The sequence below is a fragment of the Lycorma delicatula genome, chromosome 2, assembly GCF_047948215.1.
Source record: "Lycorma delicatula isolate Av1 chromosome 2, ASM4794821v1, whole genome shotgun sequence".
Taxonomy (NCBI): Eukaryota; Metazoa; Arthropoda; class Insecta; order Hemiptera; family Fulgoridae; genus Lycorma; species Lycorma delicatula.
The window spans coordinates 205061861-205089559 of NC_134456.1; the positions used below are offsets into that span (position 1 = coordinate 205061861).

At 33.2% G+C, this 27699-nt stretch overlaps 1 protein-coding gene across 1 annotated transcript in view; it reads right to left on the reverse strand.

Annotated features, from left to right (window-relative positions):
• mEFG1 (mitochondrial translation elongation factor G 1) overlaps positions 1-27699 on the reverse strand; it is a 55489-nt gene that overhangs the window by 27160 nt on the left and 630 nt on the right. Inside the window, exons 2-6 of the mRNA XM_075357059.1 lie at positions 27124-27282; positions 13133-13265; positions 10159-10363; positions 9227-9343; positions 1554-1672 (exon numbers count right to left, since the gene is read on the reverse strand). Coding sequence (XP_075213174.1) covers positions 1554-1672; positions 9227-9343; positions 10159-10363; positions 13133-13265; positions 27124-27282 — 733 coding nt within the window. The remainder of the gene's footprint in view (positions 1-1553; positions 1673-9226; positions 9344-10158; positions 10364-13132; positions 13266-27123; positions 27283-27699) is intronic.

Here is a 27699-nt window from a genome sequence, read left to right on the forward strand (position 1 = left end):
ATGATTTACAATGGTTTTTTTCACTTTTTTAATAGGAAGAATATTATTTTTCCAAAATGGGAAGGTTTCCATCTTGTTCAGGGTCCATTTTAAGCAATTTCGCTGTATAAGTTAATATAATATATACAATGAAAAATGTCTAAATTATAATATATAGTATAACTTAATAAAAATAATACTCACATCTAAGAACACAGTTTAAAATTATTTTTTTTAAATACATGGATTTTTAAAAAAAATAACATCCCATACTGATGTTAGTTAATCCATAATATTAATCCATAACACTTGACATATATGGCAAGACATACTCTTGCATGAATTGTAACAACTGGAAAACTCCACAATGATTTTCTAAAACTTTGACTTGTAAGCTTTTACAAACATTGAATGAAGTTGCTAATCCTTATATCTACTGTCTTATTAGTTCAAAATTAAAAATATAAATTATATATCCAAAAAATCACAAAAAAATAGGAATATGCAAAAATATTGCAAAACGAATATTATACAGAAGGTGTGTAAAATTATAAATATTTATACATAGTTTTTGCAGTTATATATATATATATATATACATATATATATGTATTATTTTTCAAAACATATTATGTCCACTGTACTGCATAATATAAAATAATAAGATACAATAACAAATTCACCAAATACTGTCAGAAAATGCCCAACTACAAGATACACTGGAGAATTTTATTTGACAACAAAATGGTGCGCTTCCTCACTGGCATTACTCTGTATGGGATTAATACCACTGGATACCTATGAGTTAGCATGAATCTGATGACGGCTTGTTTGTGATGGACTCCAAGGTCACTTGATCTGATTCCATCTAATCTTTATTTTGGATTTTTTAAAGGATCTTGTGCATGTACTTAATTACTACTAATCTACCTAATTTGAGGCACAAGACTGTCGCTTCCATTATTCCAGACATGCTGGTTAAAATATGGTTTGAATTCTATTAACAGTTGAATGTGAGTCGCTTGATAAAAAATGCTCACACTGAACACTTGTAGGGAAGACTGTGAGCTACTCTTTCACTTTATTTGATTCATTTCTCAAGTCAAGTTAAGAGATATTATACAACTTTAAAACCCTAATATTCTTTGTTGTACACCTCTATATATAAAACTTTAAAAAGTTTTTTAAAATTATCATTTCACTCCATTTCATTGTTTATCGATCAATAAGTGAACAATATAAAAATCATCTAAATACAAAAATATCATCATATAAATCATCCTAAATAGAATAATAAAACAGAACTTTTAACTAAAAAGATGCCTTTCTGTCTTTAGCTCATCTTTAGTAATGCATTATAATAAATATTTTTAAAATATATGTTTAATTATTACTATGACTTGTGCTATAACACTAATCAACAAATACTTCATAACTTTATTTCCAGAGCCTGATGTCTAGGCAGAGGCATAAAACTAATCACTAATAAAATGGTCTTAAAAAAACAATGTGAATAAAAAACATACTAAATAAGACAAAAGACTAACTGAAGAAAAAGAAAGAACACCACACACCTAAAAACATTTCACCAAGTTTATCATCAGCATTTGATACACTTTCAATCAGTTCTTGTCTATAATCATCTGTCTGAGATCTCATCTCTTTAGGAACTTCATCTTCTATAATATTTTCACTGCAAAACATTTAACAAAAAGCTAAAAATTCTTCTAGAATAAAGATTACTATATTATAAATAAAAATATAAATAATTGAGTCTCAAGTATAAAACAGAGATATTTCAGGTAATAATATATAAATTCAAGGCAAAAAGAGAAAAAATCTGTAAAATATATGTTATAAGGAGTTACTGCTCACTATGATAATCTTAATATGTATAACTACAACCATATAACAATGAAAACACTTCTTATGTATAACTTTTTTCCTGGGCACACAAAGGTTGTCATTATCAGTGCCTGGATACAAAATTAATATCATACAAGGTCTATTCAAAAAATAGGTAGACTAACATCATAAAACAAAATGTACTTTATTTAGAAGTTACTTGTCTGGGTCCCCTTCAAAGTAATCTCCTCCTCGACGCACACACTTATCCCAATGGTGTTTTCACTTTTGGAAACAGTCCTGGAATGCTTCTTTTGTGATGTTCTTCAGTTCCTTCATCGCATTTGCCTCAATCTTGGGAATCATCTCAAATCTTCTTCCTTTCAAAGGTCTTTTGAGTTTGGGGAACAAGAAGAAGTCACAAGGAGCGAGGTCAGGTGATCAGGGTGGGTGGGGAAGAACAGTGATCGAGTGTTTGGCCAAAAACTCATGAGTTCTGAGGGCTGAATGGGCTGGAGCGTTGTCGTGATGAAAAAACCAGTCACCATTCTTCCACATTTCTGGCCTTTTCCGCTGGATAGCATCCCACAGAAGTTTGAGAACTTCAATGTAGAAAGGCTGGTTCACTGTGGAGCCTTGGGGGGATGTACTCGTGGTGGACTATGCCCTGAGCATAAAAAAAACTGTCAACATCACCTTCACATTGGAACGAACTTGGCGAGCTTTTTTGATCTGGGAGATGTTTCACCCACCCACTGGGATGATTGAATGAACCTTTGTTTCTATGTCATAACCGTACACCTAAGATTCATCACCTGTTATGATCCTCGACAAGAACTTTTCATCTTCTTCTGAACGTTCAAGCAATTCTTGACAAGCCTGGACATGATGAGCTTTTTGGTCGTCCGTCATCAGGCGTAGAACAAATTTTGCAGCAACGCGATGCATCTTCAATTTTTCGGTCAAAATCACATATCATGATCCAAATGATCTCCCACACTCTTTAGCAAGCTCTTCGATGGTCAGACGTCGATTTGCCTGAACCCAGGAGTTGATTTTGTCTACGTGTCAGTCGTCAGTTGACGTGGAAGGACGTCCAGGATGCTCATCGTCTTTAATCAACTGACGACCATCTTTAAAACATCCATGCCACTTAAAACATGTCGCACGCTTCATAGCAACATTGCCGTAAGCCGTCTTGAGCATATCAAAAGTTTCACTCGCAGATTTTCCAAGTTTAACACAAAATTTCACAGCAACTCTTTGCTCGTTCAAGTCACTCATTCTAAAATCCGCCAAATGAAAAAAATACACTTCACAAACAACCACGTAGTTATAAGCAACCAATAATGATATTTGCAATCAAAAAACTGCATTGTAATCAACTGATCTGTACGAACATGATGATGCCAAGCGAATTTGACTGGAACCAACTGGACCCAAACAATTCAAACAGTCTACATATTTCTTGAACAGATCTCATAAATGATTAAAATCTATCTTAGAAATTAAAACAAATAAAACACCTATGTAGAATAAATTTGAAATAAAATCAAAATGAAAACAATATTAAAAACTAACATAAAACAACAAAATTGCTGAACATAAAAAGGCAGACACATGACAGTTTTAATCAAATATCTGAATCCAGATGCACACCCTTAAGAAAGCATAAGACATTAGACAACACTGATACATTGTTGTCTAAGATATTTTGTATGTTAGGCCCTAGTTTAACTTCTGATGCAGTGCCGTATAACAGACACAGTTCACTAGTATGTGGTGTACCATCAGTTGGCAGTCGCAGCGAACACAAACGGGTGCATCAGTCTAAGTTGTCAGATATCCTAAGTTGTCAGGGTCGGTCCTTGACCACGCATACGCTTCAGAAACGGTGGCTTCACTTGTACAGGAGTGCGTAGTGCTGGCAGATGACTTAGGGAGCGACCACAGGGGATTGTGGGTAGAGTTGAGTGGCCCACTTCCAGCCAGAAGTCAAGCGACATGGTACGTTGACAGAGTACATCTCGAGGAGCTGAAGGGGAGGCTCACGAAAGTATTCAATGAGGATCGCAGGTGGGAACCTGAGGAGCTGGATGCAGCAGTCCAGGAGGCCTGCCACCTTGAACTTCAAGAAGCAAGACACCCCAAGAAGAAGGTTTATTGGTGGACCGCTGAAGTCAGGGAAGTAAGGGCGGACGTGCAACGGGCACGTCGCCGTCTACAGAGGAGTAGGGCGCTGGATAGAAATGACGTGGAAGAGCTGACCCAACAGCTCCGAGAGTCTAGGAAAAAGCTGAGGTGAGAGATTTGGAGAGCGAAGAGTGAGTCGTGGAAGCGTCTCCTTGACCAGCTGCAAGAAGATCCTTGGTGACAAGCGTATAAGCTTGTCACCAAAAAGCTGGGAAGGAGACTGCCAGTCATTCCAGGAGAGAAAATCAACGGAAGAGTGGAATCACTCTTCCCCAGACTACTGGCCGTTGAATGGCAGACGACGCCAATAGGAGAGCCAAGGCGAATCTCGCTTCAGGAGCTGGAGGGGGCAGCGGCAGCGCTCAACCCCAAGAAAAGCCCAGGACCGGAATGAATTCCAGGGGAGGTGGCCAAGATGGTGGTGGGGGCATTCCTGTGGACGGTGCTGGACTGTTTTAACCAGGCCTTCACGCAGGGTGCTTTCCCATCATGCTGGAAGAAGGCACGCTTGGTACTTCTACCCAAGCCGGGGAGGAATCCAGACTCGCCAGGATCTTTCCGACCAGCGTGCTTACTCAGTACACTGGGCAGGATGTATGAACGTGTCGTGGAAAGGCGGCTCTTGGCAGAGGTACAGAAGCAAGGGGGACTCTCCCCTCGTCAATTTGGATTCCGGAAGGGCATGTCAGCGGTCCACGCAATTCGTGAGGTAATGTACTCTGTCGACGCAGCAGCAAATGGTATGCCACGGACAAGAGCGATTTCGGCCTTGATACTGTTGGATGTCTGGAACGCCTTCAACAGCCTGCCATGGGAGGTCATCGGGCAGGCGTTGAGGGTGAAAGGAGTCTCCGGACAACTTCAAGTCACTTCCCTGTCACTTAAGTAGTTACTTAAGTGACAGGGAAGCGTGCACGTTCACGGATACTGGCGAACGGGTGTTTCAGATGCGAGCGGGGGTCCCGCAAGGCTTGGTGCTGGGCCCTCTCTTGTGGAACATCACATATGATGGAGTTCTTTGACAGGCTTATCCGGAGGGGGTTGAAGTCTTCGGATTCGCCAACGACCTGGTCTTACTGATCAAAGGAAGGGATGAGAGGCAGGTGGAGGCCAATGGAAACATTGCCTTGGCAATCGTGCACCATTGGATGGTGACTCACAGTCTGCAAATAGCACCAGAAAAGTCGGAGGCGCTTGTGCTTGCAGGTCTACGCCAGCTAAGGGAGATGCGCTTCACCATCGATGGTGCAGAGATAAGCCAAGTCTCGAGGGCCAAATACCTCGGGGTCTGGATGGACAAGCGCCGTTCATTCGGACCTCATGTAGAGGAAGCAATAAAGAAGGCAGAACAACAGCTGAGGGCTATCTCGAGGCTGATGGCGAACACAGTAGGGCCACGAGAGAAACATCGACGAGTCATAGCTGCAACCGTGACATCAGTCCTATTGTATGCGGCCCCTGCATGGAAAAGGGCAGTGGCGGTTCAGAAGTACAGGAGGAAGCTAGAGGCCACTCATAGGAGGCTGCTTCTGCGGGTGACATGTGCCTACAAGACAGTCTCCTATGACGCAATCTGCGTCACTGCGGGAACGCCGCCAATAGACCTATTGGTTGAGGAACGATGCTTGTAGTTTGAAGGCGTAAACAAAGAGAATGCAAGGGCGCAGATCATGGCCATCTGGCAGCAACAGTGGGAGGCGAGCCAGGTAAGACGGTGGACTATGCGTCTGATTCCGGACGTGAGTGCTTGGGTGGTACGTAAGCATGGTGAAGTTGGATAATGCCTCACTCAACTACTTTCGGGCCATGGGAACTTTGATAGCTAACTGCATCGCTTCAAGAGGAGGAGAACGGCGGGTTGCAGGTACTGTGCGACAGCTGACACAGCCGAACACACCTGGTTCGACTGTGTCAGGTGGGAGAATGAGAGACGTCAGATTCCGATGGTCTTAACACCAGATAATGTCGTCAGACACATGCTCCAGAGTGAGAATGGATGGAGGGAGGTAGAGAGAATGGCTCGTCTCGTACTAACAGCGAAGAGGCAGGAGGAACCCCCTTGACGTGCACACGGCCCTCGATGTCAAAAGAGGCATCAAAATGTGTTTTGTTTCTGTAGTTGTTAATGTACTTCGCTAGGTTAGGAATTTATGATTGTATTATGTGTCTTTGCTCATGTTGTTGTTGGATTATGCTGCCAGATAAACTGATGGACATGGAGTGGGGGGATATTGTGTGCGGTGCTCTACCGCTGACGGTGAAGGAGGCATGTCGCAACAAGTAATGAGGGGTCATGGGAATGCGTGGGTGATCGAGGACAGATACTAGTCCATCTGATGCGTGTAGGGGCCAGGGAGGCAGCCTCTATGCCTAGGGTGTTCGGGCCTATTCACGCGCAAGAGTGGATGGGTCGGAGCTCCCTGATGATGGCATGGGGGACCCTCGAGGTGTGCATGGGGGGGACGCGTAACTGTGAAGGACAAATGAAATGTATGTCTTGATCAGGTACAATAGGGATTGGAAGGGTGCTCTCCTGCGGAGAAATATTGTGATCACCGGAAGAGGTGATTAGTATGTTTTCGAGGAGGCACGAGAAACCCCCGATGGGATGTCCGAGTTCGGATGAGCTAGGGAGGGCAGACTGCGCTGCCATGAAACCCTGAGGCGACTGTGTTAAGCTTTTTAGCGTGGGCTGGTTGTCTAGGGAGAGTTTAAAAAAAGATAAAATAAAAAACGTTGTCAGATATCCATGATTGAGTCTAGTGTGCTTTATTCGATAATGACAAATAATTACCTCCTTACGACAGTTACTCCTATATGAAGAACTCCAGGGTGACACAGTGTCACTAACTGGATGAAGTTTATTACTGATGGTAACATTCCATTCACTCTCTCTAACACTCAACAACAAAACTCTTCAGAAAACAGACAAGATGATTTGAAACAATGTGATTAGTGAAAGGAGGCTACTGTCCTACATAAGAGATCTGTAAATAAAGTAATGAGACTAGTTCAGAAAAACTTTTTATTTACAATCCAATTGTAAATGGACTCTATCAACTTTAAAATAGTTCCCTTGGGAAGCCATGCAATGCTTCAAACGGTTTTCCCACTCTTCATAGCAGTGTTGGAACTCAGAAACTGCAATATCCTTCAGATGGTCAATTACATTTTTTTTATGTTTTGTACTAATGGTGTCCTTTGAGGTGTTTTTTAAAGTCAACGACAGGAAAAAGTTGTAGGGACTTCTCAGTTGAATAAGGTGGTTGAGGAACTACAGGAATGTTTTTCTTTGCCAAAAACTCATTAATTGAGAGTGCAGTGTCATGATGCAGCATCCAGTTGTCTTTGATGGCTGGTCTCAAACGGGCAACTCTTTTCCACAGTCTTTCAAGAATTTCTTGGTAAAGATATTGATTAGCAATCTGTCCTGTAGGCAAAACACTCCTTATGGACAATGCTATTACTATCAAAGACACAAATTAGCATGGTGTTTGATTTGTTCATTTTTGGTTTTTTGGGACGTAGTATGTTTCAAGTGTAACACTTCTTGCTCTGGTGTTTTGTTTCTGGATCGTACTCAAATATTGAAGATTCATCACCAGTAATAACATTTTTTAGAAAATCAGTATCGGTTTCAATTCATCCTAGAAGATCATGGCACACTTCCACCCTGTTGTTTTTCTGTTCAACAGTGAGATTTTTTGGGACCAATTTTGCACAAGCCAATTTCATGTCCAGAGAGGAGAATTGTCAGAACGTGTATCAATAAAAAACACCAAAAAGAAGGCCAATGGTGGGCTGTGCCAAATGAGGTGGTGTATCGAGAAATAGAGCCTGTTACTGATACTATGCGGAAAAAAAGAATCTCTTTCTTCGGTCATCTCATAAGGACACCGCAAACAAGACTGTCAAGAAATATCATTGAAAAGCTCTGGTTCCAAAAGCTAGAAGTAGGATGGATCAAAGAAATTAGAGAAGATATGAAAGAATTGGGAATTTCCCTGACTGACCTACTGAATAAAACTGGAAAAATTACAAAGCTAAAAGATAAAAGCATTAGATTTAAACAAAAGACAGACAAACGACAAAATACAACGAAGAGGGTGTTTACGGATGAAGAAAAGAGAGCAAGATCTGAACGGATGAAGAAATTCTGGGCAGCTCGAAAGAGTAAAATAACACGCTTTTCTCAGAAAAGATCCAACTAAAATTGACTTAAGTGGTCCCATGTTGGCCGTAAAAGCATAATAATAATAATAATAATACTACACAATTAAAAGTAACATGAGAGTGTTCTACTTAGTTAAAAGTGATATATAAAAATTGCAGTGACATTCCTTTATATGGGGATAAACTCATAGTGATACTGGACCCTAAAACACATTAAATGTCTTTTTTTGGTTTCTTATTTATATTAGAACATACACAGTAACATAATCAAGGTTATTAATGTTTTGATACAGGTACTATCTGTTTCATTAAATAGTAATTAATTAGTCTCAACTTCCCAGGAGATAACATCCCCCAAGGGTATTTTATTTGTAATTTGTAGAATATCATTTCTATATGATAATTGTAATTTGCAGAAATCACAAGGTACAATGGATGAAGGGATGGTCTCTCAGCTCTTAATAAAAAATTTGTGCAAGTTTCAAATTGGAAAAAATGGAGTTCTTGTTAAACCACAAAATGGATTTCCAGTGACAACACTGATGTATCTCTTACTACATATGGTTGTGTACCATCTATATCTACTGCTTCCATATTTTTTCCCATTCACCTTCTTAATTATGGTAATTTCATTACTATACAACTACAAAAAGAACAAGACCTCCTGCTTATCTCTTCACTGTCCACATTTTACATCAGTAGCGTATCAACTTTTTTAATTCATTTTCTGATATTCTTTTGCTGTAATTACCAATTACCTGTTTTAATAATTTTCCCAACGTAAGAGAATGAGTGAAAGTTACCAAAGTAATAACTTTATTCAAAATAAAGCATGTTTATTTACTATGTATATATATATATATATATGTCAGAATTAAAGTTTATCAGACTTTCATTCTGAAAACAATTCCACTGAAATGTAAAAGAGTTTCACTGACAGTAATTTTTCAGCATATGTTACGTAAAGATTAAATTTATTTAATCCTAAATATATATGTGCATCTCTTTTGAATGGAAAAGTAATTGAAATGCTTACCCAAAGGGGCCTTCAAAGTATATAGCTTTTCTATGAATTACATCCACTATGCCTTTAAGATCACTTTCAAGACCTATAGGTAACTGTAAAAATGCTGCATTATGTCTTAATTTTGATCTGCAATAAAATGAAAAACCTGATAAATACACATAGAATTTCAAAATAATGACACAAACAAAAAAAAAATAGTGGCAAAAAATTACATGTAACAGTGCAATATCCAGCATCATACATATATTGCCAAGTAACAAAATTAAAACAATTCATATAAAAGAAAAGACTAACAGAAATAATAAAATGCTAGGACATAAATAAAATTGTAAACAGCATCTCTTATAACTTACTGATTTTATAACAAATGGAACAGTTCTAAGGCATTACATCTCATAAACTGAAGGACGTAAAGTTAGGAAAGTGTAGATGGTCTAAGCTACATTTAATAAACTAGTTCCTATACATCAACGTTACACAAATATAATGGTACTTATTAGTAACATTTTTAAGTTAGAAAATTATTAATCTGTTCATCAAAAAGAGGTTAGCATTATCACCTGCAGATATTCTGTAATGTTGGAAATTAAAGTCCAATAAGACATAGATTGAAATCCAATTTGTTAATTCCAGTTCAGTCACAAGTTGACAAAAAAGTATAGGCACTTTTATGCCCAGAAAAATACTCACAGGGAAACAATCTTTAAATGCACCAATAATAAATGATTCAATAACTTCAGGTCATTGGCATGAAGTTTAGAACCTTAGACAGTTTAGCAATCACTCAAAATAATGACATATGTAATTTTTTCTAATGGATGTCTATACACTAGAAGAAATTATCTAAAAGAAAACTTATGTTACATATTAGTTTCAAAAATTACTTACTAAAATATGTATAACATAATTAATTAACAATATTAAATTAAATTGTACTACACCTAATTTGAGACAAAACTTTGTAAGGATTTGCTCCCATACGATCCAGTTTGTTAATGAAAGCAACACAAGGTACTGAATATCTAGCCATTTGTCTATTTACTGTTAATGTTTGACTTTGTACACCACCAACTGCACAGAGAACAAGAACTGCTCCATCCAAAACACGAAGAGCTCGTTCAACTTCAACAGTGAAGTCAACATGACCTAAAAAGAAGGAAACAACTTCAGTGTACCTTTATATTTGTAATTATGATAAAAGTACATAGAAATCAACAACATAAAATTGCACAGCTAAATCTGTACAACGTCTAAATCTTAAAAGCAACTGAAATAATACAATGCTAATAATTACAATCCGTATTACATAAAGCATATCTGGGACTAAGCATGTAATCAGCCAAGGTCATTACTTAAACTTTAAATTAATATTATATAATACCAACAACTGTTATTCAGATAACCGATAGTATATTAACAGATTGTTGAAAAAAGTAGCTTAAATCATAATAATAATCAAAACATTAGCAATCATTAAAAGTGTTTTTTCAACTTCATAATTATTGAACATAAACTCTATTTATGAAGTAAGCTATTTCAAATTCATTTGTTTCCAGTTTTTTACAAGCAAGACTGTAGGCTACTTTTGAATTCTATACTAAAACTGACATTAGAATCAGATGTAAATTCTAACAGGATCATTTTCTGTCAGTCACCACTGTTATGGAGTCAAGTAAGCCAGCTATGTCAATGTGTCTAAAACACGATACAATGAATCAATTTTCAAGAATGGAAAAAATGAACAGTACTGACATTCATTTTCATCAAAAGCCCATTTATGATGTTCAAAGTAATGTGAGTAGGTCAGCAATAAAATTTCATCATCAGAAGCTGGTAAAGCAAATACTGAGGATGAACCTCGCAGTAGCCATCCAGTTTCTGTGACTGATGAGAAACACTAAAAGAAGGTGGCTGAATTGAATCAAAATGGCATTGCATCACAGAACGAGTCACCATTCAGACAGACATACCATAATAATGAGCACGACACATTACTGCGCAAACAGATTACTGTAAAATCTGTTTGCATTGTGTACTATGCAAACTCACAGAAAAAACAAAGAAAAGGGAAAGGAGAATTGTAAACAACTTTTACAATTCGGCCACACACATCATGAATAACCACCAAAGTTCTTGTGAAGTTGAAATTTGAACCTATTCCACACTCACCAGATTTGGCATCATGTGATTTTCACTTCTTTCTGCAGTTAAACAGAAATATTAAGGGTGTTCATTTCACCATAGTTGATGAACTGAAAGACACAGTGAGGATCAACAAAAGACCACAGTATTCTTCATTAATGTTGACAGAATGAGAAAAATGATTCACTATTGGCAGAAAATGAGTAGCTGTAAATGACTATATGGAAAAATAAATGTAAGTGTTGTAGCAAATAAAAGGTAGTTTTATGCCGAATTTGTTCAGTTGATTATCTCTTTTCATTTGCGAGTTATGAGAGACTCCTTAACAGTGATTGTGCATTATATTTCAGCCGTACATAGGTGAAAAATTACACTTTTTCCATAGTAGAGTTGAAATCACAAGAATAAAGAAAAATAACTTAACATTTTTTTTTTTTTTTTTAAATAGAATAAAAAACCAAGAAAAAACAATATTTCATCAACTATAGTCAACTCCTGATTATCTGTGAGCAGTTTAACCACATTGCAGTTTAACTGTGATGCCTCCCAGAAAAAATAAAGTTTTAAAAATTATAAAGTTCAAAATCTTTCATTTTTTCATCGTTCTGTGATTTAGTTCTTCACTCATTTGTTACTTGAATTATGAATATGATAATGCAGTATTGTGGATATGATAGGACGATAAATCATTCTGCAATATTATTATGTTACGAACTACAAAATTCAATTAAAAGGAAGTGATTTCAGACATTAAAACAACAATCAATCGAGTCTTATTTTAAAAATAATATCTGAAAGAGTAAAATGGACAATTAATTTTTTTTTTTTAATGTCTGTATTTTGTTGTCGTTAGCTACTGTAGTTCTAAAAAAAGTGTTTGTTAACACAATACTGTATATACAATCTATTTACATACAGAATTAGTGATAGTGACCACTTGAAATATGTTAACATGTTTTGAATAAACTTCTGGATATTACTTTTACCAGGTACATAATAGTGTACTATATTCTATTTTATTATTTACAGTAATATCTTAATATAATAACGTATGTATATACTGAACTACTGCAGTACAATATTAGGTCATTTTAACACATATTACTTAACTAAATATTATTTTTGGTTCAACCGCAATTTTGCTATGATTTTGGATTACCTGCGATCCTCTTCTCAGTTATTATCATGGATAACCGAGAGTTGACTGTATTTTCAATTGTAAATTTTCTAATGAAGAAAAAATTATTTTTAAAAAATGTCAAAAATAAGGCATTTTTTAAGACATTCGGAAACATTTTAAGGCTTTTTTAGAATTTTTCAAAACAAAGGTCCCGTAAATACAAAATAATAATACTGCAGAAATTCCAGGTAATACAGATAACCTATCGGGTTGGTCTAGTGGTGAACGCGTCTTCCCAAATCTGATTTGGAAGTCGAAAGTTCCAGCGTTCAAGTCCTGGTAGTCAGTTATTTTTGCGCGGATTTGAATACTAGATCGTGGATACCGGTGTTCTTTGGTGGTTGGGTTTCAATTAATCACACATCTCAGGAATGAAATGTGCACGACCTGAATGAGATGTTTCGAACTGAGACTGTACAATACTACACTTCATTTACACTCATACATATCCTCACTCATCCTCTGAAGTATTATCTGAATTGTAATTACCGGAGGCTAAACAGGAAAAAGAAAAAGGTAATACAAATAAAATATTTATAAAGTTTTCCAAAAATACATTAAAAATGTCATTACAACATTAGTATTAACCATACCAGGTGTATCAATGATGTTGATATTATGATCCCTCCAAAGCGTATAAGTAGCAGCTGACTGAATAGTGATTCCCCGTTGTCTTTCTAGCTCCATAGAATCCATTGTTGCACCTACATTATCCTTGCCTTTAACCTGATGAGTAGACAAATATTACACAAATTAATCAATACAAATATAAATGTACCAATACTACTGGGTGTCCATAAAGCCTTTCCATGATTACAAAAATTTATTACAATAAGACTATTACAGCTGTGTGGTTTATGGTAAAAGAAAGAAAAAATTATAAATCATTTTTTAAATTGGTTTGTTGCAGGTTGAGGCAAAGTAAAAAGGCACTGTGATCAATCTTTTATAAAATGGCGTCAAACCAAGAAAAAGTGCAATATGTGTTGTGGTATTACACGAGTTGAAATCGCAGATTACTGTGCAGCAAAATTTTGGAAGGGAATACAGGCAACCAGCACCTGATAGCAAGAGTATTGTTGTGTTGAATGCAAAGTTTAAGGAGAGTGGAAGTGTAGTCAACCTTCCGTGAACAAGACAGTCATTTGTTAATAAAGAGAAGATTGGGGTTATGCAGCAAGCATTTCTACATAGCCCTTTCAAATCTACCTATCATGCATCTCGTGAACTAGGGATTCCCTGGTCAACAGTGCCAAAATTTTACACAAGAAACTAAGGTTGCACAAATATAAAGTCCAGATATTGCAACATCTACAGCCAGATGACAGCCCTTGTAGTGCTGCATTTGTGACCGAGATTTTGCAACGGATTGATAACTACAATGAGTACCTGCACGATATACGTCTTTCAGACAAGGCTACTTTCCACACTTCAGGTAAAGTAGACAGGCATAATGTGAGAATATGAAGCTCAGAAAGCCCATACTTTACCAGAGAAAAAAATCAAATTCCCCTAAAGTGAATGAGTGGTGTGATTTAATGCACAAGAGAATATTAGTCCCTTCTTCTTCATTGAGCAATCAATAAAATCTAACATTTACCTGGATATGCTGCAACACTTTGCCATACCTCAACTAACTGAATTGCAACCTAGGGTGGTTTTCCAGCAGCATGGCACACCACCATATTGGGGATTACTAGTTTGATATTTTCTGAATGAATCATTTCATGGGGCAGATGGATTGGGTGCAAAGGTCCCACTCCCTGGCTACCACAATCACCAGACCTAACTCCTTTTTCCACTGGCGTTTTATTAAACACAGTCTATGTAACACCCACACCTGATCTGGACACAATGAGATGAAAAATAACTGAAGCTGTTGCTACTGTTACTGAAGAAATGTTGACCAACACATGGCATGGAATTGATTATCAGTTGGACATTCTACGAGCGACAAAGCGCGCACATGTAGAAGTTTATTGATATGGTAAAAAAAAAAAAAATTGATAATTTTTCTTTCTTTTGCCACAAACCGCACAGCTGACAGCTGTAATTGTAATAGTTTTTTTTTGTAATCATAAAAGACTTTATGGACACCCTATATTATTTATTATTGGTATCAAAGTAATACCACAATGGAAGTCACATTTATTCAATCCACTTTACTGCCTGGGATAAAACTCTTCACACAAATTAAATTCAATGCAGGGAAATATCAAACTAGGTAGATAATACCAGTTAATTAATTTTGCCAGTGTCTCAGCCAAAGAGATAATTGATATACAGCAGATCATAAGACCAATTCCCAAAAATTGACTTTTTTACACATTTCAATATATTAACTTCTCATTAATTTTAAAGCTAGTTCTTTGGAACTTCATGGGTTCCCTCCTCCAAATAAGTAAATAACTTGCATAAATCTTTTGACTGAGGAACTGAATCTGTGTGTAATCTTCTATCAAAATTCTATGGTTGAACATAGTAATTTTACAAAAAAGAGGGAATAAATATAACCAGATATTAGAATACATGCAATTATAAAATACATACAAAATATGCAGACAAAATAAATACTACAATAATCATAAATTCATTCATTCCTTTTCCTTGATCGTGGAAAAAAAAAGTTTTATTCCTAGCTTTCCTCAGAAAAATAAGTTCTTAACTTATAGTCTAACGCTACTGATTCATAAAAATTTTACATATTAATTATTTTCTCCAATTTTTTTTACATCTTTGTTTTATTTGTAATGCACTATTTAATGATTTATTTTTTTTAACTAAGAGAAAACATCTTTTAAATGATTAAAAAATGCTGAATGCTCAAAGGTATGCCAAAAACAGGCTTTTTTATTTACTAATGCTTCAAGAAATATTTCAATTTTACTGTTAATACAATATAAATTTACTGGGAAAATATTACACCTTTACAAAACAAGGAAAAAGTTTAAAAAAATGTTTTTTTAAACCAACTACAGAAAAAAGCCACATTGCAGTTGATCTTCACTAAATTTTGTCAACACTGTTGTAAGAATATATAAAGAATTTCATGAAAAAAGAAAAAGAAAACTGTGATTTTGGATACCATGATTTTCTGGGTCAGTCTGATGAGTTTTTGGTGAGGAATAATTCTGTAAGTACTAAATAATATTTTTCTACGTTCAAGTTTTCACTCAGATGAGGATGTGCTTACAGAAATGATATAGAAATGTAGAAGTGATATTCTGATTACACTTATTTTATTTATTCATTACTGTTATTTTTTTTAGTTAGTTTTTCTTTTATTTTAATGAAAAAACATTATTGATAACTAGTTATTTTTCTTCACAATTCAAGAAATCCATTTTAAATGTCTCTAATTATTTCTATAATATAATTTAATGAGCAAGAACATCAATGTTATACTAAAGTTCAGTTAGTATTTAAGTCTCTACAATCACTTCAGACTGTAATATAACAAACTGATTAAAAAATAGCTCTAGAGATGGAAATCTGTACACATTAGATACACTACCTGCATGTTAACTTGCATGCATAATGCTCTACTTCCTTACGCTATTAAAAAAATATAAATTAATCTAGAGATCATTCAAACATTTACTATATTCCCTCAGCTGTATTCCTGGAGAAGACAAAAACAGCCACCTCTTAATTTCACAAAAATTCCCTTACTTTCTTCAATGTAATGAAACATAAATACTTGTAGACATAAAAAACAAACAAAAAATTTTGAATACAAGATGGCCAAAAGCAACTGATACATTACTCCATTAACATAAGAGCGTCAATCAAAGATAAACTAGAATTTGTTTATAAAGCGTTATTGATATTAAGCAAAATTATGAATAAATTAACTTATTTTTCTACATATCCTTCAACAAAAATATATTTTCTTCACTAGAAAGGTGGTAGCTCCCAGATCATCTCATCAAAAAAACATGGCTACTCCAACAACTAGCTGCAAACTAATGCTTGACTGCAGCATTATCTTTGAATCTACCCCCTCCTAAAGCTTCTTTCAACAAACCAAATATGTAGAAATCACACGGTGACCAAGTCTGGACTGTATAGAGGATGTACAAGAGGTGTCCAATGAATTTTAATAAGTTTATTGCGAATCTGAGCTGCTGAATGCTTTATCAATGAGAATCTCAACTTCTATCAATTAAAAAAAGGAGAATGACCATGATGAGGAACAAAGTGACCACTCTTCTGTAGTCAATGAAGATTTTCTGACAATACTAAAGAAAAGATTTTTTTCTTTTCTAAAAATTGTTAAGTTCTCAACTTACAACTTCTGATATTTCAAAATCTTTGTTCATAACAATGACTGAACACCTGCATTATCTAAAATAGTTTCATGATAGATGTCCTACCTGTTCTATGAATGGATGTTCATAGAAAAAAAAATGCAAGGGCAAAATCTTGGAACATTTTTAGTATTATGGAGGAGAAGGAATAGATTTTTGAAAGGCTATCAGTGGATATGAAATGTGTGTTTAACAAGAAACAAAACAGCAATCACTGCAATAGTGACATACTGGTCCCTAAAAGCTAAAACACTTCAAAGCAACTCTTTCTAAAAATAAAAAAATTTAATCATAAGCACTATTTCTAGAACTCCCAGGAAAGTTTTCAAGTAGAATTCATTCCTCAAAATACAACAATCAACACAGAAGCATATTATCAAACTCTAAACAATTATAATGCACAACAAAGAACAAAAAGCATGAGCTACCAAATTTTGTTTTCGTGCTGCTGCATGAACTATCATGATTACATGCTGTACACATAACAAAAGGACTGCCCAACTGATGGTTTTTATGTTTTTTTACTGGGAATCCCCTACCTGTCCTGACAGCACTGTGTAATTTCTGCAACAAATTCCTTGGCAGGAATTTCTGAGAAATTCAGCAGTGATTATTAAATAAATCAGAATTTCCTGAAATTGTTCAAGACACAGGTAGTGGAATTCTTCACTATAAAAGGTATTTTCAAATTAGTGCCAACATATGATATGTGCCTCAATTTGAATAGTGACTATGTTGAAACATAGATTATCTAGATTATCATATGATAATTGTTCTTCAAATAATTGACTATCTTTTTTAACAAATTCAGTGCAAATATAATAGTATTGCCACAAAATGATGAACCTGACTGACAAGTGTGATAATGCTACCAACCACGTAAGTAATGTCTTTATCATAAATAGTACAATATTGCAATACTTAAAAAATGTAATGTTTATTTATTTATTTTTATTTATTTTTAATAAAAACTATTTTTACCAGCCTCCATGGCATGAGTGGTAGTACCTGACCTTTCATGCAGAGGTTCAGGTTCGAATCCTGGTCAGACATGGCAATTTTCATACCCTACAAAAATTACATTTCATAATCCTACACACAAGCTCAAGTGAATTTCATCAAGCAAAAAAAAAATACATTGTAAACATGAGGACGCTTCTACATGTCAAATCTGACTGAATCTTTTGCACTTAATGCTCAAATAAAACAATGATATATAAAGACAGAATTAAGTACTTTATACATGGAACACGATACTGTAGAAACTTTTCTGCATTAAATAATTAACTAAAAAAAAAGTTTTGTAATTAGTAGAATATGTTTATAAACTAGTATTCAAATATAAATAATGTATTCAGATCGAATTTGGTGTATTGTAAAAAGAAATTTCAGTATAATGAAGTAATTCATAATATATTAATTTTTTAAAACATTATACACACAAAAAAACAAAATTACAAAATTCAATATAAACATTTTTATATTTAAATTTGGTCCTCTGCACTTAAATTAAAATTTGTAACATATTTATATTTAAAAACCACATTACAAAAACAATATTTTTATAATTTGACATGCCCCAGCATATTTTTTAAAAACACTATTATTTTTAATGCAAAATCTAAAAAAAAAATCTACAGGCTAAGCTAAAAAAATTATAATAATTATAAAACCATTTGTATTATACAAGGAGTTTCATAATGTTCTTCGGAATTTCAAAAATTCATTAACAAAAAACTATTTCACTCATAAGAATAAAACAAGTACTGTACGAAAGAGTACTGCAAACAGTTTTTTCCACATATACTAGGCAGTTAGTAAACCATTTGCTCGCTAGGCGTCGACAGTAGAGAAAATGGCTGCCATGGGAAGCAAGAAGTTGTTTTGTGTGTTAGAATTTCACTTTCAAAGTCAGTAATTTCTGTGCAACGTGCGTTTCGGTTGAAATTTCATAAGGAGCCACCAAGTGACAATTCAATTCATGCATGGTATAAACAATTCAATGAAACTGGTTGCTTGTGCAAGCGAAAATCAACTGGTCGTCCATCAACTTCAGAAGTCAATGTCGAACGTGCGCGTGCAAGTTTCATTCGCAGCCCGTCAAAATTGACTGCAGCTGCAGGCAGAGAATTAGGAATTCCAAAAACAACAGTGTGGAGAGTTCTCCGTAAACTCAATCACACACAATTTAAATGAAAATATAACTTGGGAAAACAGAATAAAGATGAAAAAACCTCAAGGATTGACCTGGTCAATGTACAACAAAAAATATTCTTATTCATAAACACCAAAATTCACCACTGCAAAACAGTAACACTTCCAGGAGCAACATAGGCTTGGGAAACACTGTTCAAATAAAAATTCGAAAGAAAACAGACCAGCTGTTAAAAACTGAAAAGAGAATCATTAGAACCTTCATAAACAAAAAAAATTAAGTTGATGGAATCTTGCACATTGTTTCCAACAAAACAGTCAATAAAGAAATCGACTCAGTCAGCAAAATTAAGAAGAAATGACTATCCTATTTGTTTCACATCTTCAGAATGCTGGAAAACAGGATTTTATAGAAATTAGTCCTTTGAGGTGTCACCAAAAAGGTCAGCAGAAAATGGGTTAAAGAGAATTAAGCAAGATCTAGAAGTTGGACTGGATATCATTGATACAAACAAAGACAACATCAACACACTCCTCAAACAACACAAATTTTCAATAGAGACCATATCACATAGGCATATGGTCTCTATGCCTAGGGTGACCGATGATATTGGAAAACAAAGATCGAAATGTAAAAAGTACTGGGAAACTCACAAGAGCTAAACAGTGTGTTCTCTGAAGAAAATTCTATTATGGATGCTAAACAGTATGTTCTTTGAAGAAAAATCTATTATGGATAACTAGAGAGGTCCAATTAGGCCAAACAAAAAGAATAAGAAGAAGAAAGACCAATTCATGTAAAACGAATTTCAGGTTTAGTATTTGAGCAATTTCCTTTATGCTTTATTGTTACTTTAATTTTCTGATGGATTACAAGATATACAGGGCATTTCATAATGTTCTTAGGAATTACAAAAATTCAGTACACAAAAAGTATTTCACTTACCTAAATGAAAGTTGTATGAGGTGATGCAGAGAACAGTTTTTGTTAAAATCTATAAATGTTCAATATGTGCTCCTCTGGTGACACGGCACAATCAGCACGAAAGTCTCTTGCCAAACTCGTTCAAACATGTCATTTTCGACAGAGTTGATTGCATTGATTATGCGATCAGAAAGACGCTGGATTAATTGAAGATAGTATGTATGGTTTGCATAATAAACTTTTACGGAGAACTCTCCACACTGTTGTTTTTGGAATTCCTAATTCTCTGCCTGCAGCTGCAGTCAAAATGAGCTCCCCTAGGTATTTAAATTGTGAAAGTAATTTTATTTCTTTATTATTTATGGAAATTTGTCTGCACAAAGTGATTTCACAGCTATGATTTCTGTTGTTTCTAATAATACTTATTTACATACCCATTTTTTGTGCTATGTTTCGAAGACTGATCATTTTAGCACGGGCTTCTTTCATGTTGAATGCTAAAAGGGTTAAATCATCGGCAAATCTCAGGTAGTTCAATCTAATTTTGGAATTATTGCTTTCTACACAAAGTTTGATGCTTGGGGAACTTTCTTGAAACCAAATTTTCAATATATAATCCAATTCTTCTAGTACTGGAAATTTTTTCTTTGGTGTCCCTGTAATAAGCAATATTTTTATTAAGGACAGTTGGGTCAAATTTTCTTTGGTTTTTATTATGGGATTTCTTCTTTTTAGATGGTGTTAATTTTATTTTAATTTTGACAATATAATGGTATGAGCCAGAATTTGTTTCCCTTGAGAACTTTGTCCATGAAAACATTTCTAATCGCAAATCATCTTTTCTGTGGTCTGGATGTTTTAAGTTTGTGGGGTTTTCTTTTGATAAATGTGAATGTTTGAATAAGTTTGTAATTTCTGCATACCTCAATTATCCCGTGGCTATTTATTGTTTTGCATTTGTGTGCAGGCAATTTCCCCATGATATCTTTGTATCTTCTTTCTTGCCTAAGTAAAGCATTAAAATCTCAAAGTAAAATATTGATGCTAGATTATGGAATATTTATTATGGTTTTGATCTAATAGATCCCAGAATTTTTGCATTTCTTCTGTATCCTTACTGCAATTTTTTCTATTATTTGTGAGGGCATTGATGATTGTATAATTCTAAGGTTTATTAAGAATCCATTTCGAAACTGTGGGCAACTTTTTATGACTCTCTCCTGGTATTCCTTTAGCCTCCTGTAGCCTTGAGCTGATAGGTTCTTGATTTGTTTCTAATTCTTGAAAACCCATGACGAGAATTTTATGTTTGTCCATGACATCAATGAACGATTTAAGGTTTCCTGTTTGATTAATGGAGTTTATGTTGTGTGTTGTAATATGTATTTCTCTTTTTCGATTTTGTGTGAATAGTGTTTGTGTCAATTTGTTGAAGATTTTACAAATACTCCAATACATTGATTACTTTTCAATGTATTGAAAAATAATCAATACTATGAAAAGTAGTATTGATTACTTTTCATAGTAATCAAATTTGATTTGATTTCTATAAAATTACATTTCATAGTAATCATACCCAGCAGCCCACTATAACAGAGTGTTATCTTTTCTGCAAATTTTTGTTTTTTACACAGAAATAAAAAACCCAGCCACATCATCTATTCCCAGATAGGGCAGCAGTTGGTCTGCGTCTGTTTCCAATGTTAAGGAATCCTGGCTACCTCCAAAGCTTACAACCTTGGTTATATCTCTGTAATTTCTTCAGAAATTAAAAAAAATTATTAATTATTAATATATGTGATGTTAACAACAATATTATCCCAACCGCAGGTGGTACCCAATCCACCACACAAATAAGTGCAAGTACATATTCAGAGTCTGGGGAATCTGCAACCTCTGACAAAGTTGAATCAGAGCAACTTGGAAACTTTTAAAAAATAAAATTCATTATAAAAAACCAAACTTTGTCACAACCTTCAATGTAAATTCACTTTTAAAAGCAGGAAACTGAAACATCTAACAGACAATCTAAAAACACAAAACATTATGATCACAGCTTACAGTTCTACGAATCCGATTTTCATTGGTTTACCACTGAAAATGTGTTTGATTCTGAAGGTTTTAGAATTTATAAAGGTAAAAAGGGTGTGAGAATAAAGAACACACCACATCTGAGTACTGGTTTCACCATAAACAAAAATATTCTAATTCTATTTTAAACTTTGAATCTTAAAATGATTCAAAGTTCTGTGTACAATACTTAATGATACAAAATTCTTTCCCTACTTATAATTAAAAGAACAAATAAGATATACAGAATAGATAATGCACAAGCACCCATTAATAAAGAAAATAGAACAAAGAAAAAGTAGAACTATTTTGGGATAAATTAGATAACATTTTTTCAAATACTTCAGATAAACATAACATTTGTACATTAAAATCTCCCAAGAGATTTTAATGTACAAATCAGTAAAGAGGAAATTTAAAAAAAAATAGTAATATTAAAGGAACCAATAAAAATGAGGAAAGATTAATAGAAATTTGCCAATCACATAATTTGATTTTGAAGTCCACAGCTTTTAAGACACTACCATGCAAACAGAAAGTGTAGATCTCACCAAAGCCACACTTAAAAGAATTTCAACTTGATCACGTAGCTATTCAAAATGTTAAATAATTAAAAAGTACTAATTTAGATTCTGATCACCACTTCTTTAAAATAATATTTAAAGTAATTCTCAAAACAAAAAGGAAATTTTAATAAACTCAAAACCAAGAAAATTGATCCTGAGAAATTAATATAAAATATGACATAAGACGTAAAGGATGAAAGTTAGAAAAAATTAAAATCAAAATAGTACAAAAATCAGAGAGTATTGCGACACATAAAAGATTTAAAAACACACATATTGGATCTCAGAATGTAATGACCTTGGAAATATAAAACAAAAAGCCTGGCACAGTGGAACTCCACCAAAAGTGAGGAAAACAGGCAAAATTTCCTTAAGATCTGGAAAGAAGTCAATTAAAGGTAAAACAAATCAAGAAAAATAATGAAAAAGAACTTCTAAACCAAATAAAGAAAAACTTTAATAAAAATGATTCTTTCAACTTCCACAAAAATTTAAACAAAGAATAAACCAAGTCTTCAGATGTAAATTGAAAATGGTAAAAAGCATACAACATAGAAAAAGTAAAATCTCAATTTGCTAAATTGTGAGAAACCAAAAGATATTTTTTTCATAATATTTAATATTTCCACTAGTATTATCAGAACTGATTTGTGTTATTTTCTGTCTTTTCTAACAACTGTAGTTGATGCATTTTGGAGTACTTCCATTCTCAAAACTACTTTTAACAATGAATCTTCCTATGTTGGAATTGTCAAATAAATAGCAATATTAAGCTCCTCCCACTGCTGTCCTTAGTGTTATGACCTCTTCTGCTATAATGCTATAACACAAATGTGTTTCTCCCTCCTGCTATAATGGTTATACAACTTATCCTTCTTCTGATTCGTTATTTTAACAATTCTAAATTTTTAAATATTACATTGGATTGAGTTTTTATTTGTTCATTAATTATCTACTGCTCTTTACTTCAACTTTAGCTCGAATATTTCCATGTTTTCTGGAATATCTAAATGTTTTCCTTTTTCTGCGTAACATAATATTTTCATACATTTTACCATTTCATTGGGAATATGTCCTTTTTTCTATCAAATGTGTTGAATAATCTAATTTTTTTTCTCATATTTATATGACTTTATATGTTCGTTAAATCTTGTTTTACATTTTTGTCCCATTTGTCCTACACACATCATGTTACAATCACATGTATTTATTTATTTAGTGTATTCCATTTTTGTTGTATTATATTATATTTATTATACTCCACTTTCTCTTGTTCATCTGTATTATAAGATAAAATCCATGAAAATATTACAATAAAAATCCATCAAAAATAATTATGGATTGCTGTAAATGTCAAAATATAACATACGCTATAAGTTTTATTGATTTTCTAAAAGGATATGATTCAGTAGTAGAACCTCACTCACTTTTTTCAACAAAACAGAATTAGGTTTGAATAAAAAAAACTGCAAATTTAATCAAAGCTTTTAACTGCATCTTGCAAATTTAATTAACTAACGCATACTAAAAAGGAAAATTTCTGGGAAAACTATTGGATCCTTTTCTCTTTAAAACTGATGTAGAACAAGATGAACTTTCTCCACTACTTTTTAACTGCGCTCTTGTAAAGGTAGTTAGAAAAATACAACAAAAATTTAAATAAAAATTGTGGAATAAAACTGGGAACTAAGGACAGAAGATTAACTTTCTAGTTTTTGCTGATGGTATGGCTTATTAGCTACAAACTGGAAAAAAGCTGAACAACAAATAAGAAAACTGGAAAAACAATCTACTAAACTAGGATTAAAAATCTTTTTTAAAAAAACTACAATTTTGATTAATGTTAAAAACTGTCCACATTATCAAAGTATATGTAATAAAAAAGGAGAAAGTGGATAATTTTAAATATCTCAGAATATGGATCAGTTAGTATTCTGTTAGCAAAAAAGTGCTAACAGTTAAGAGCTAGTAAAATGGAATTAATTTTCTAGCTAACGAAAAACACATATAAACAGTCTTCACCACAGAATTTAAAATTTTGACATAAAACTGTGACAAAGCAAGAAGCACTTTGTGCAGCAGGAACCCTAAGACCGTGCAACAAAGGTCTATTAGAAAATTTTGAAAAGAAAGAAAGGAAAATTATAAGAAATATTAGATCCTAAATTTTAAAATAATAAGGTAAAATTAATTCCAAATAACAAACTTTATACAAAAAAAATTATTGTTAAGACACAATAGGCAAAGACCAACTGCATTTTATTCCCTATATTTAGAATGAATAACAGCAGATTAACTAAGCAAATTTTTTATTTCTTTCAAAGTAAAAAATCTAAAAGGAAATGGTTCACACAAGTCCAAGAAGACCTAAAAGACTCAAGAAAAACCAAAATAAAAATAAATATGTAGATAAGTATATTAGCTGAGCCAACAGAGATGTTAACCACTACAAAATTTACTATACCAAATAAATTATTGGAATGGGTTCGGGAAAAATATGTAGAATAAAAGTGTGCCCTTACGAACATCAGCAATTGATTAACTATTTAATTTGTTAATTAACAAATTAATGAAAAAATGTTTGTTTTTTGCCAATAACAGCTTTATTTTTAATCGCATGTAAAAACAAAAAGCACCATAAATAGCTAAGGAAATTTCACATAAAAACTTCCCGGGTACTTTTTTCTACAAACAAAACTAAGGGCACTAGCAAATTTTACAATAACCAACAAAAACACACTACAGCTTTCATAAATAGTTAGTGTATCTCTAAGGCACACAATAAATGAACTCCCACAACTCTGTATTAGAGATAATTAAAAAATCTAAAAGGTAAGAATTCATAAGACCCAGAGCTATAAATTAGTTAAATTTTCAAAGTATTTTTAACATCTGATTGCCTATTAATACAGATCTACTGTGAAAATTTGCACATTATTGATAAAACGCCTGTAATAATCAACAAATTGCAAAAAATTAAAAAGTCAATATAGCATAGCATTCTGTTCTTAGGCTTACTACCTACTCATTCCACAAGGGATATCTCTATATCATATTTAATTGGTTATTTATCAACATTTGAAAATTGCATTTTTAGAAACAGCATGTTTTGGTACCTTAGCTAATGCTCAAACCAATCGTTATTAATTCTATTTCAAATATAAAAATATTTCAATAACACGTACTTTAAGATGGCAAAGGTAGTGTTTTAAAAACTTTAATTTTTCAATGAGTTTTAGGAAGTAAATGATAGTACACTTCGTAAACACATGAAAATGACACTATAAACAAATTGTTACAAAAAATTAATGAAAACAGATGATTTGATGCAACTTCGTAGATTTATGTAAAAATACATCACTTATCAATATTTAACCTTAGATTTGACTGAATTTGCAAATTTTTTGCTGTTTGTGAAAAAAACATGGTTTTTTAAAAAGATGTTTAGTTTTGTCAATATTTTCTTTATTTTTAATCTTGTAAAAAAATAAATACCACCAGTAGAAAACTATGACAATTTTGCATAAAAATGCTCTCGAACACTTTTTATGAGCAAAATTAAGAAATTATGGATAAATTATAATATAAATTCATCCATTTAGTCTTACTGTATACAAGAAGATATCTGGAAACTGGATATCTTCTTGTATAGCTTCTCTCTATAACGCAATTTTGGTGCTTATTGTAAAATTCACTAACGCCCTTAGTTTTGCTCATAGCAAAACGTACCCCAGAGGTTTTTAATTGAAATTTCCTCAGCTATCTATCGATGCTTTTTATTTTTGCATGCGATTAAAAATAAAGCCACTATTGGTGAAATTCCTTAATCTGTTAATAAACAAATTTTGCTAGACCATACTTTATTATTCTATATACTTTTCCAAACCCATTCCAATAATTCATTATGAGTTTGTTGACTCAGCTATATAATATATAAATAAGATAAAATAAAAAACAAATTATAATTCACCTGTTCAATTTTTCTGTAACTTTTTGTCTTTAACAATGTTTGTAAATTTAACATTTGGATCTATGTATCAACCCGGAATTTCATCAACCACAACAGTGGGTAATGTAGTAGTATTAAACTCTAAAAATATTATAAATTCAAATAAATACACAAAGTCAATTTTTCAAATTACATTTTGAGAAAGAAAAATGGTAAATTATATTCAAGTACAGAAATTGGCACCACTAAAATAAAATGTTGTAACTTATAACACAGACCATATATATAAACAAGAATTTATCTTCTAATCTTCTACAACATTATAATGAAGCATAGGGGGGGGGGCCATGAAGGCTGTTCTAATTGCATACACCAATAGTAACACTACCATAAAACCTACCTGTGGCAGTGCTACTACACTAGTTGCACAGTAAAGTTATACTAATTCACTTTTTTTATCACTTTATCATGGTTTAGGCAAACTCTTTTCAAAAGAGAAACTGTTTTCTAGGTGAAGCAAGCTATTTAACAACCAGTTTTTAATTACATTAAAAAATGATTAGAAGTAAAAGTAAGATGTCTGTACCTACACACATGCATCTCAGCTTACCTCATGCATCTCTGAAATTCGTCCAGTATAAAACAATATCCGTTCAGTAAGTGTAGTTTTACCAGAATCTATATGTGCAGATATTCCTATATTTCTAATATATTCAATATTCTTATGTTCAGCAAATTTTTGAAATGATGCTAACGATCTAGAAAAATCCTAAAAACAGGAAATAATAATAGTTATAAAGAAAATCATCAAGAAAAAATATGCTTCAGTTTCAATCACCTTAACATTATTACATCCACCATAAAACTTCTTTCATGCATATGTAACATAAAAATAGTTTATAATCTTTTAATAAAAAATTCAAAACAATTCTAACCAAGCTCATATATAACTTTAGCTAACTGGTTGGATGCCTTTACCTATAAAACAGTATGTTATCAATGGTATGCATATAGCTGAAAGATGTTTTAATAATACTTTAAACCAACAAATATTTTTAACAAAATTTTAAAGAATAGTAAAAAAGTTAGATAAAACTAGCAACCAGTATAAATAATGACTTATGAAAGTAACATTTCAATAAAATATTGTTAACATGTAGTGCTTAAAAATTTGTCATTTAATGAG